General features: G+C 37.0%; 1 protein-coding gene across 13 annotated transcripts in view; it reads left to right on the top strand.

The window, feature by feature from the left end:
* PLEKHA5 (pleckstrin homology domain containing A5) overlaps window positions 1-12,605 on the top strand; it is a 172,855-nt gene that overhangs the window by 96,500 nt on the left and 63,750 nt on the right. For all 13 annotated transcript variants that reach the window (XM_085324065.1, XM_085324064.1, XM_085324058.1 and 10 more), the window contains exons 2-4: window positions 3,187-3,270; window positions 4,260-4,380; window positions 10,803-10,907. In XM_085324065.1, the coding sequence (XP_085180191.1) occupies window positions 4,273-4,380; window positions 10,803-10,907 (213 nt within the window). In that variant the 5' untranslated portion in view covers window positions 3,187-3,270; window positions 4,260-4,272. The remainder of the gene's footprint in view (window positions 1-3,186; window positions 3,271-4,259; window positions 4,381-10,802; window positions 10,908-12,605) is intronic.

The following is a 12,605-nucleotide window of genomic DNA, read 5'->3' as shown; positions in this document are numbered from 1 at the left end:
AAMTATGCGGAATTGGAAGTCTGAATTATAGCCTGGAGATTATGTAAAACTAAAATTCTCTGATATTAAGCAAAAAGRTTTTGCTTTATTTCCACCGAGATGTAATAATGGTATGTATTGTTAAAAAGTGCTATCTAAAATGTTAAGCGTATATGGGGACCCAGAACGAAATTTTGTGGATAATTGAGTGACTGTCTGAATTGAATGTCACGAAGGTTGTGAATATCGAGTGGTAGCTCTTAATGAAGTTAGTCCTAGTCTGCAAGATTAAGTTCAAAATAAATGCCTTCACCTACTGTTGTGTAGGCAGGTTGTGAAAATAATTATCAAGATACTCTACATCTTATACAGTATTTGGAGGAGTCTTGTCAAAATACAAGCTAAATTAACATCAAAAATGCAGTATTTTGGATGAGTAATGGTAAAGTTTTTAATGGAAGTATTTAAAATCTATCTAGTTAAATGTGCTTACAGCAGTCACACTTTTTAGTACAAGTTGAATTTTCAGTGGTCACTCAAAAGACCCTGTTTGCATCAAAGCGCAAGAGAAAAAGATTTTTTTTTATCTTTCTATTTTTAGTATGAAGTGACTATAAAAATATCATAATACTAGAAAAAATATTTTACGGCCCACCGAATTTCGTGTCCCTGTTGTTGTTTTTTGCATTTTTTATCAGATTAGATAAAATGTCAGCTACACCTCTATACATCTTGACATTAGAYTTAGTAGTAAGGAAAACGGCATTTTGCCCCAAAATATTTCAGTATTTTTGGAATACTGTCTGTGTACGTGACTTTAGATTGAATCAAAATATTCTTACGTCAGTTTGTGTCATTGCGTTCCTCTTTCTCTCCCTTTTTTCCTCCTACTTTGCGTTTTCCCTTCTGGCTTTGTATGACCTCCCTTTAGGACCTCTGACTGTTGCCTGCTCCCRTGCCAACATGCACCAGTTGTGCTTGCCCAGAACACAGGCTGTGCCGCCTCTCTCGCAGCTCTGAGTATCAATGGTCTTTGAGCAACAGTCCCGATGGCTTATTTTTATGTTTCTGGATGTCAGCTGATAGCGAGCTGTCAAGGCTTAACACAGACAAGTCTGCAACGTTGGGGGAGAGTTGCACACTGCTGGGGCATTTCCTATTATTTTTATTTTTTTTTTAAGTTTCTTTTTTTTAATTTCTATTTCATCTTTAACTTGGTGTGAGAATTTCTGAAATGTTTGGGAGAATGAAAAGGAAGGTTTTGGTAATTAGTAAAAAGAGGGATCACAAAAAAATGGGCGTTTTATCARGAATCCTTTTAATTTTAGTTCTCTGCAACCTGGGCCATTTTCACTTGAATGGCACTGTAGGAGCCTGGCGCATGTGTGCTCAAGGGGTCTCTCGCTGGGCCCCTCTTTGAATGGATGCACGTTTATAACAGAAGCTTGTTTGGAAGCTAAACTTACAGCTCTTCTGAATCTAGTGAGAAGATAAAATACCGGAGTTTGTTAGCTCATTAGTTAAGCTCCATAACATCCATCCGTTACCTTTATGATCTGACGGTTGAGGTTTGTGCARATTGATCCAAACGCCCGTCGTCCAYGARYGTAGCCGAAATGTTGCATTCGGCTTTTGCGCAGAGGGAGCGTATGATTAGTCTTGCTCTAGAATTGCCAAGTGATCGTGACCCAAAGGAATTTCCAAGAAACCAGCAGGATGTGAAGCTCGCCGTGTTGAATCGAAGGTGTTTGGGGAAGCAGGAGGGGCAGGAAGTGTAACGTTTGCAAGCTGAGCTGTGCTTTATTGTCTAAAAGCTAAAAAAGAGTCCACGGGGCAGTGAAGAGGTGGCTGTTAGGGAGAAGATGGCACTCAGAGCTGCTCTTCTGCACCTCCTCTGGTACCTTGCAACTGAAGCAGATTGTTTTTTCCCTCCGTGTTTGTTCTCTGTCCAAGAATATTTTGCAAGGTTGAAATTGTGATAAAGAGAGCATTGCGTTCTAGAAGATAYCTTGCATACGTGGAAAAAATTGTTATCGTGTATTTTGGATAAGTAGATTATTTTGCAGATGTAAATACTATCAAAAGGGATTATTGTTTCTTTATGGTTTATAATATTTCAGATATTGCAGAGTGTTTTGTATTATACCAAAATACTCTCTTGATTGTGTACGTTATTTGAAGCATTAGAAGCATGAGAGAGGTGAGTTATGAAGTAGTTTGGAAATAACCGGGATGACACAGTGGTGTGGTATGAGCTCATTGCCCTTTCTCAGGGTGACTTCTGCTTGAATGCTTTCCAATCACTGAAGCAGCCTTAACTTTTGGCAGTACACCTTTGCTGCCTTCTCGCTAAATTTTGGGGCCTGATCGCTCTCGGGGGGTGGGGGGTTATTGCCGTTCAGCCACCGTTTGCTCCTCGTGGGAGCGCGGTCTCGCCTGCGTGACAGTCGGCAGCTCGGCGCTGGCTGGCCCCGCTGCGCTCTTAGCGCGACCGCAGCTCGCGTGCGAGCCGGGACCCGGCAGCCCCCGTGTGCGTGAGGAACGCGATACAGCTGCCAGCTGACGGACGCGTCCTGGCAGCAAGGGCGACTCCTCTTCTTCCCTTCCCTGGCTGGTTGCGATGGGTGGCTGACGCGCTGCAGTCGAAACGTTGGAGGTTGGACACCACGCGCCACTTCAGTCACTTTATCCGTACCCTCTGAAATTTCTAAGTGAGCAGTGTCAAACTCTGCGCTAGAAGAAAATTGCTTTTAATGTGTTGTTATTCTACCCCTACAGAACAGTTAATGTCTTGTTTATGTTTAACTTTCCCTGGTTAGCTGAAATCCCATTTAAGAACGTATAAAGACTCTGCTGGAGTTAATTGCCAGTGATCCTATCTATATATGAGCTAGTAACATTCTTCTCTAGTGCTTAAAGTCAGAAGCATTAACCAACACAGTGCAAATGTTCTGCATCCAGCTCCAGGGTATTTGTGACAGCTCTCTGATTCTTTAAATCATTCTTTTTATGAGTGTGTGTGTGTGTGTGTGTGTCTGTGTGTGTGCATGCATGCGCATAGGTTTTGAAAAGAAACAGGCAGTTACATGCCATCGTGAAATATTTGCAGTTACTTTCATTGGACTTACATACTTGATGTACTGAATTTTTGGAGTTGAAAAGTTAAATATCTAGTGTCTATATAAGYTTCTTATTTCTCTTCCACAGTCATAATGAACGAAAAGTAACCTGCAAACATCCAGTAACAGGACAGCCCTCCCAGGACAACTGTATTTTTGTTGTGAATGAACAGTAAGTGACATCTGTTTAAGGCTATAAAATTCATGTATATTAAAGTGTGTTAATAAGGTAGTATGCTTCAGTGATTTCTAATTGCAAAATTTTATTTTTCCCAAGCATATACAAGGAGTTTTTTTTAATTATATGAAAGTAATACTTAATACTATTTTTTAAGGTAAAAACCATAGCCCAGATTGATTACAATAGAACTACATTGGGKATAATTGTGTGGATTTCCATTTGTCACTTGAGTTATTCAGCTCTAGTTTTGGCAAACAGCCTATGGGTTTTTTTTAATAATCCAGTAAGTTAACAACAAGGAATCTATTTTTGAATCATATAGGGAGCATCAAGTSTATTTAATTTACCTTATTTTGCCTAGTAGTCTCTTCTCATTTGTTTACCTTCTTGGCCAATCTAGACACTTTCTGAATAGCTGAGTAATGAGTTGTTTTGCTGCCTTTGCATTAATTTTGTAGCATATACAACAGAGTCTTTCCTGAAAATTTAAGCATTACGAGAAAGTGTGCATCGTAGTCATACCTGACCCCAAGATATTATGTGTGGCCAGGTATTGGGTGTCCTGTTGCTCACCATTAGTGCAACGCTGTAAATAGAGTGAGACTATTCAAGACTGAGAGACTCGGAATATGAGAAATGGAACAAACATGAGTGCTTTCATGCAAGTGGGTCAAAGCCAAATGGGGTCTTTGAAGATCATTTCCTCCCCTTTCTACCTCATGCTCATAGCTGTCTTTTTCTCTCCCACCAGCCCCTTACAATAATAGAGAATTCATCTGTGATAAATTTAAGTTTTCCTTTGCTATGTAATTTAATGGCTTTTTTAAAACACAGTGCAAGTACCTTTACAATGAAATGTGAATTGCTTTAAAAATAGGAAAAGTAGGACACAGTTCCTATTAGGCAACATCTAGGAATGCTTTTTAATAGCAGTTTGAACACACAGCATGTTCTAGTGCTATTACATATTCTATTTTCAGGACTGCTGCAGCTATGACATCTGAAGAAAAGAAGGAGCGACCARTAAGCATGATATGTGAAGCAACTAACTATAATTTGACATCAGATTATGCTGCTCATCCCATGAGCCCTGTGGGCAGAGTAAGTCTTTGTGTCCAAATTAAATTAAAAGTAAAAATACTCAATTATTTCAAAAGGTACTAGTGTGCTATTCACAGAGAAACTTTGTTATTGGTACTCCATGTGAAAAGAGAAACAAAGCATATATCTGTCTTAGGGCATTTTACTCTTTTCATGTTTAATTTGGAAACTCAGGTGTCYGAAACAAATTATCACTGAAGCTGCAATTTTTGTCAGAGGTGGTGGATCTTGTGACTTGCACCTACTTAAATTGTTTATGGTGTCTAACCTTTCCAATCAAATTAGTGTGAAATAGCACAATTTTGAGCGACTGCTCAGACATCTGGGTAAGCATCGTTGTGRCAATTACTAGAAGTACAAACAGTTGACTAGATTTTTTTCAAGTAAAACTCAGAAAATTGTAATTGTTTCTAAGTGGTTACAAGAGAGTTGAGTGTTGACCACGTGGTAGGAATTCAAGTGCATGCATCATGACTCGCAGGTATTGGGATGGAAGTAGAAGTCCTGGATTTCATTCATAGGTTGCCCTAGCTTCATTCTGTCCCAGTTTTTCCCTTTATYCAACTTCTGGAAAGGTTAAAGTAAATCTCCAGACATCTATCCACATGATGGATTCAATACTATGTACTTTAAGATTATTGAACTAAGCCAGTGAGACTATTGTGTGCATTTTTCATTTTTTGAGAGCCTTCATAAAAGAAAAGTGCGCTTACTGCATAATTAAGGATTTTACTTAAGTTTCGTCATTATAAGTCAAGCAGTCTTTTGCAAAAAATAGAACACCAAGTTGAAAGTGATTAGAGATAAGAGCCTAGTAATGTCTTCTACTTGGCAGGTAACATTTAAAAGAAAAAAAAMCCCAAATATRTATAGTTTTGCTAAGCATTGAAAACGTTAATGTGGAAAAGTGTGGCAGATAATCCAGTCTGGAAGAGAAAATATAGTTTGGCATGCCTGCAGATTCCTTAGTTTTAGAAAGCTTGGAWAGAAATAATTCATTTTGCATGTTATAGAAAAGAAACACTGTGAGTTTGCATATAGAAAAGGCTGCATTAAGTGTGTTTTTGAAAGTTCTTTTTTGTTACAAATATCTCCTTAGCCAGGCAGAATCCTCGACCTACATTTGAAAACCATTATTTTGAGAAGAATTTCCTAGCTTTGAAGGAGTGCATTAATCTATCAATGTTGCTGGAAAAGAAAGTCACAGGTGAACTGTCAGTAGTAACCAAATAGTCTCAAGTTCAGTAAAGTCATGGCTAAGTCCGTAACTGTCAGGGAAGCCAGTTTAAAAGCAGAAACGAACAACAACAACAACAACAACAAAAAAAAACTCAAAAAAAATCAGTCTTTTTCGTGGAGTTGTAGTGATGACATTGATTGTAGTAAGAGTTATATAGAAAATGAGTTATAACAGAACTGACTAGGAAGCACTTTCAGGTTAAATGGAGGAAGTGAATTCCAGTGTGGGAACACATGTTTTTCAAATACATTTTCATACTCCTCTTTCAAATGAGCAGTTAAAAGAATGCCCTTTAGCATGTTTGTTTCGTAGTATTTTAGAAGGAAATTGAGATTGCTACAGGGTAATTATTGTAATTTTATTTTAAAGAAACACAGACTTTCATGCTTCTTCTCATCTCTCCTAACCCTTATTCCAGTTACTAAATACAATTAAAATATTAATGAGATTAATGTGACTGTATGTGCAATTATTGTTCATCAGTTTCAAATGTAAACTTGTCTGAATTGCTGTTACATCATTTTAATTGTTTTGTTTTCAGGAGATGAATATTTGCAAAGTAGAACCAAACCACAGCTAATATTAGTCAGCCTTTTTTTTTAGTAGCTCTTCAAGGCTAGCGGGTTGAATAAGATAAGTTAAAAGATAACTGTTTAGAAATCACCTGCGGGTTTTACCTGGATGCCACAACTAATTTTCTTCTKTGCTTTTGTTGTTCATCTCTCTGACAGTAAACCTGAAATTCTTGAGCTATCATGTCAAAATTTGAATATAATATGTGGAAGTTCTGTGTACAGCAGCACAAGAAAAGAAGTAAGATACTGATGAGGAAAGTAAATTATGGAACAGAAGAATGCTCCATGTATTAGCCACAGCTATCTTTTTAGGTGGTTCTGTTTGCAGAGGAAAGTCATGAACACATCTAACATTAGAAAATAATGAGGAATTGAGATAAAAATTCTTGTAGTACAGCTAAATTTTCAGGCAGTTGAAGAATGTGGAAATATGTTCTCACTTTAATTTATGCTAATTGATCTAGAATAGGGAGGCACTTTTTCCTTTGTGCCAGAAATACTTGTCTAATGCTGCTGCCTAGAGACTAATACAAAAGATGAGGTGAGGCAAAACCAGTCTCTCCTTGGTAGAAGTCTTCTCTTCCTTCCCCACTATATAAACGATGCTGGCCAAATAATACAGTAAAGTTCTGGTCAGAGTGCTCTGTTAAGTGCTACTTTCTTCCTTGTTAGCCTGAAGTATATTTCTAAATTGGGAGTCACTAGCACAGACTTCAGGCTGCAGGAAGGATTTGTGTAGGCTTGTGATTGCTACAAGAGATGTGTATTTCCAGCCTTCTTTTTAAAATGAAGTAGTAGTTTTTGCAATTGCAGTTCTTTTTATTTTGTATTTAAAATCCTTATCTAGACAAATGTGGTTGTGTGTCCTGAACTGCATTTAGGATATCAGCTTTTTAATGTGTGAATAAAATAAGCAATATAACCAGTGCCCACCCTGCCACAGCTCTTCTCCTCTGTTCTTCATGACTGTCCTGACCATCAGCAGACCAACACTAATGRTTTTCTTTTAGTAACTGGAATGGAGTATTAGCCTAAGACAATTGCTGCAGAGCTCCTCGTGTCTCATTTGCAGCTAGGACATAGGGCAATTTGTTTATGAATATTCATCGTTTTGTTTCTAGGTATTTATAGAATGCTCAAGCCAGTCCAGCTTTAAATGGCTAGTTTAGTTATAGCCATGCGTGTTGCATCAGGTTTCAGATGAATAAGAAGTTTTAGAGTAATAGTCATGAGGTGGAAGGAGGGGGATGTGTGTGTGTGCATGCAGGGTCAAATGTGTAGAGCAAAAACTTTAGCACTCAGGGCTGATTATCCGTATTATTTGTGTTTTGGTGGCTTAACTGCAGGGCTAGTTGAGTAGTGCTCCTTGTGCATCTTCAATTTTAGTTTTTTCCAGAGAAATCCAGTTTGGTGTACAATACAAACCAGTGCACGGTCRGGGGGGATGATTGGGAGACCATTCCAATGCAAGCTGAAATGATGAGACAGAAACGTACGTAGTTCATGAAGAACTGCAATAGTGGAAAGTGTAGAAATTGCCTATAARATCAAGAAGGCAGCATCATGGTGGTTTGTGGTTTGGAAGATCACCTAAGCCTTAAAGACTAGAAACACATTTTTAAACATAAGTCGAATATGGAAAAAAAATTAATTCCCTTTTTGTTTGACTTCATATGCGGAGAATTTCCTATTTGTTTATCAGTTAGATTCTCAATCCTTGTTTTTGAAATACGGAAAAAATAAGTTTTGTGTTAATCTATTTTTGAGTTAATTGAAGTCCATTTGATAGATAAATTTAGTAGTTCTGAAACTGAGGAAGAAATTTTGGTAAATTCTGTGTCACCTACCAGCTAGGCAGAGAGCAGCTTACAGAGTAATTGAGTGTGCAGCCCCAGGTGCTGACTGATCTGTTGCTCAGAGTTCAGAACCCTGCTAGCGTTGGTTTTCTCCAGGTAGGGGAAAGTGTGGATATCAATGTCTGGATTTTTTATTCGCTTTCTCAGTGCTTGAACTGTATTGGGTCCCATAGGTTCAGCCTTCAGAGGCATCACGGCAGGTGTGACTATTCCTCAAGAGCAAGAGTCAGATGGTACCAGATGTGCCTTTCTTTGCCTTCTTCAGAAGCCAGATCTGAGCGATATGTCCTGTGAGCTATATTTTTAGTGCTGTACAGTGAAAAGTATTTGAACCCCTTCATTTTTTCCTTCTTTCCTTCTTTCCTGTTTCCCCAGTTTGAGATATGTTAGATATATGCATGTGAGGGAGCATGAGATGGCCAGGGGATCCTGGGCATAATGAGACGAGGTAAAGAGGAGGATATGATTTTACAAGTTTGAGGAGTGTTAATTAGTTATATATATTCCTCTGATAATCCAGTATCCTAAAATACTTCTGTCCTGAGGCTCTGAACTGCTTGAGAACAGATACTCTTTTTAAGCAGTGTGTGGTAAAATAATGGCATGAGTCATCTAGAGTGTTCTGTGTAATAACTAAAATTAGAAAACACTTGTGATGCTCTATTCAATTAATGGAAGTTTGTATTCACCATTGATAAGATGTATAATTAACCCTTCCTGAGCTCAGTGAAATTGGAGACAATCTGGTTTGTTATCAGACCTGCTGAAGGGAAGTCTATTTAAAKGACCTGAATTTGTTAGGAGACTTGATACTGGTAGTACTAAGGTGGTTTGTGTTTTCAGAAGCATCCCTAATACGTTAACTGTTCTACAAGCACAGGAAATCTGGAACACTCCTGAAAAGTTTTTGAACTTTTAATACCAAATAATAGTGCAGGTATGAGTTCTATAAATTGCTCATCCATGTCTTGAAGCAGCTCTTGTGCTATGTGCCGGTATTGTGGCCATGAAAGTTAACTGAATGGGATATAGAGTTAATCTTATGTGCTCTGCATTGTTATCAGTTAATCTTTTTTACAGCTTCATAATTTGAGCCATACAGATTTTGGACTGTTGCTACAGAGCTATCAATTCTGTTAATTTATCTTGGCATCTTACAAACCTTCATCCGTTCTGCAATGGTAGAATTTTGCAGATAAAAATGCTAAAAGTTTGAACTTTAATTTTGAATTATTTTTTTCAATTACTAACTCTGTTTCATTTTCCAAACTGAGGACAGTCAAATTTCTGTATCTCAAGGTAATTTAAAAACACCCTATTATTTTATATCCCCACCTGTTCTTTAAAAAAGAAATACAAAACAACCATGTTTTGCTTTATACACATCTGTTTTAAATCTATGATACCATGGAAGTTTTTGTAAGATCATTCTTTTTAARCTAAGCAATTTTGTATTCTTCAGTGAATGGAGTGGTATTATTGGCAAAAGCTRCCCATCATTTTGAATTCAGTTGTCAATTTAGAATTTTTAATTAACTATGAAGTTCTCTCTGAAGCATGTGTAAAACAGCTCAGGGCTGTGGTGAACGCTGAGAAAGAATTTCAACAGAGAAACCCCACACTGTAATTTGCTACAAAAACTGATAGGGAACATACTTGTTTAGCCTTCCTATCTGAGGATCTCTTTTAGGAACTCTGCATAACCTTATCATTAGTTAAATGCCTTAGTGGTAGGGAGGGGAAGCTGAAGCACTGGGTTATATAGTCTAAATTAAAGTGGTGGATTTGGAGCAGGGCCAAGAACGCAGCTTGAAAAACTTACTTCGGCAAACTTTACGTGTGCATTATGGAAATTGCCACACTGCTTGGCCTAAATTCTTACAGAATTTAAAACAAAAATAAATGTTTAGCTACTTTAATCACAGAACAAGCTTTCTAAATGTGAACTGAAAAGATTGAAGTGTGAATAGCAAATTACTGTAGCTTTCTTTATGCCTCTTCCCATTTCTTTTAATTTCTGATGTGGAAGAGGAATGAAATCCAAGATMGGTTATTTATCCTCTTTCTCTTCTTAACCATCTAGGATCATTTGCATAGCTATAACAATGTGAAAGGTGTGGCACAAAAAAGCACTGAAGTTACAGGGCAAAAGGCTTCAAAGTAAGTTCTAGAGCAAGCAGGTAAAATAATCAATATTCAAACTAATCAAAAGATCATAGAGGGAAAGGATCTTGAGAAGAAAGAGAATAAAAAAAAATTATGGTATATGTTACGAAAGGTGGGAGACCTAGTGAGAAGTCTTAGAATTGCACCTTGTGGAAATCTGAGCACATTTGTAAGGGCTTTGATGCAAGCAGAAAACAATAGAATTTTCTTGCCCAAATGATTTTTTTTCTATTATTAATATTAACTCTATTAGTTTTAATTCTCTCTTTACAGTTTGCTAAAATTTCTACCTGCTTTATGAGAAGATCAGATAGGTATTTATTTTTTCTTCTTGCCAAAGAAGAAAACTTTTTAAGTGCTTGTCTTGGGAGTTGTCTTTGTATTTCCTACAGAGGGAAAAAGAAATACTGAAGTCAGCAGAACCATCATAATAATTATTTATCTAAAAAAAGAATGTGTTTCATATTCTGCAAACCTCCAGAGAGGCGCTCATAAGGAAAATAGCATAAAGAAAAGAAAATACATTATGATTTTTCTAAAGTTAACAGATATTGACRTTTCTTTAACTTGTTCTATTTAACTTAGACATCTCGATCTTCAAAGAAGGTTCATAATTTTGGAAAGAGATCAAACTCAATAAAGAGGAATCCTAATGCACCTGTTGTCAGACGTGGCTGGCTCTACAAGCAGGTACTCCCCACCCCCTTCCTTCCTTTTTCTTTTTTTTAATTTTTATTTTTGTAAGGTGTCTAATGTATAAAGAATAGTCATTTGTGTAAAATATAATGCTAGGATTATTAGAGTGAAGCTACAAATCAGGAAGAACTGATGCATTTTTTTAAAATTAATTATAATTAGCTACTTACTGGATAAAATTCTGATGAGTAAGGGCATTAGACAACTACAGAATACTGGTGTATTTTATCTGTGTTTCTCTCCAGAATACCCACAGGGCTTAAATCTAGATGGATACTGGTAAAATGATGAATTTTTCTGGTAAAATGATGAATTTTTCACCATGATGATCTCACTTTTTATTCTGAGATGCTTTGCACTGAATTTCACGTGTGGAAAGCTACAAATATGTAGCTAAAGCAACTTAGCAGAATGCTTTAAAGATTCTTGCTATTATATATATCTCTTGGCTCATGTCAAACCAGTAGAGAAATATTCAGAATGCATATTCAGCACAAGTTAGTTGAAAAATGTCACTTCTCTAAATAATTGTATATTGTTTTAATATTAAAAAGCCCATTTTAGTGTACAATTATGTTATTTTACTAATAAGAAGAGATATATTTTAAGATGTATGCCATTGGATACAGTTTATATGTAAAATGTTTTAAATGCTATGATGTTTGATTGTTTTTTGTAAGAAATGAATACTGTATATTTTCATGTAGTAGTAACTGGGAGTCAACTTATCAAGAGTTTTACCAATCAGTACTACCCTCAGAAATCTACAAGCCTTCAGAAATTCACAGTGAAAGCCCATGAAGGTTTCTCTTTGGTTGTAAAATAATATTGCTTTGTTTATCTCAGGACGTTCTATTTCATTGCATGTAATGCCATCCTTCTGTAATTTTTCTGCCAATTTTGAGCCCAGAATCGACCTTTTTTGAAGGTAATTACTGAGAAGTTGTTACAGCCTTGTCACAGGCAAGAAGAAAGAATGATAAATACACTGGTACTGAAAGGATTTACTTTAAAGTAGGAAAGAATTTAAACTATGGGAACCGTGTAATCACCCTGTGTGCCTATCTACTATGTGTAAACAAGGCAGAAAAATCATTCCTTGAGCTTTTCATTGCCTTGCAGAATTTTACAGGTGGCCGTGTAGCAACCTGTTGATATTTTGAGTGACAGGATAAATGCAGTGTTACACAATAGTCTCCTTAAAAAGTCTATCAAAGGGATTGAGGTAAMTCTTTATACTGAAGAATTTGGGGTATTTTCAAATGCTGAAGTTGATTTTTGTGACCAGTGCCCTTAGGGGCAGGGGTGCCGCGTCCTGAGCTGCTGCTAAGTTAGTGACCTTGGCAGGGAGGTGAGGAAGCTGGTTCCCGGCTTTGTGTCTGCCTTTCCAACTGTGAAATAGGAGGTGACTGCTATAGACAGCACTTCCAGACTTCATTACTGTTTGTTAAAACACTTTGAAGTCCTCAGAAGTAAGGTGCTATGAAATGCCCAGTTATCCTATTTATGAAAACTTCGGCAGCAAAGGGTATCTCTCTCTCTCTCTCTCTTTTTTTATTTTTAAACTTTTTCTCAATATTTTTTTCCTAGCTAATGTTTGCTTTCTCCTTTATTCTCCTTCTTTCAGCTCATTGCCCCCCACCAAGAAGAGCAAAACCTGAAATAAGAGGCTAAAAATTATGCTGACTTTTC

This window comes from Rhea americana, unplaced genomic scaffold, assembly GCF_003343005.1.
Source record: "Rhea americana isolate MKP2758 unplaced genomic scaffold, rheAme1 scaffold_9, whole genome shotgun sequence".
Lineage (NCBI taxonomy): Eukaryota > Metazoa > Chordata > Aves > Rheiformes > Rheidae > Rhea > Rhea americana.
The sequence above is the reverse complement of the archived record's forward strand: the minus strand, read 5'-3'. Positions and strand labels throughout refer to the sequence as shown.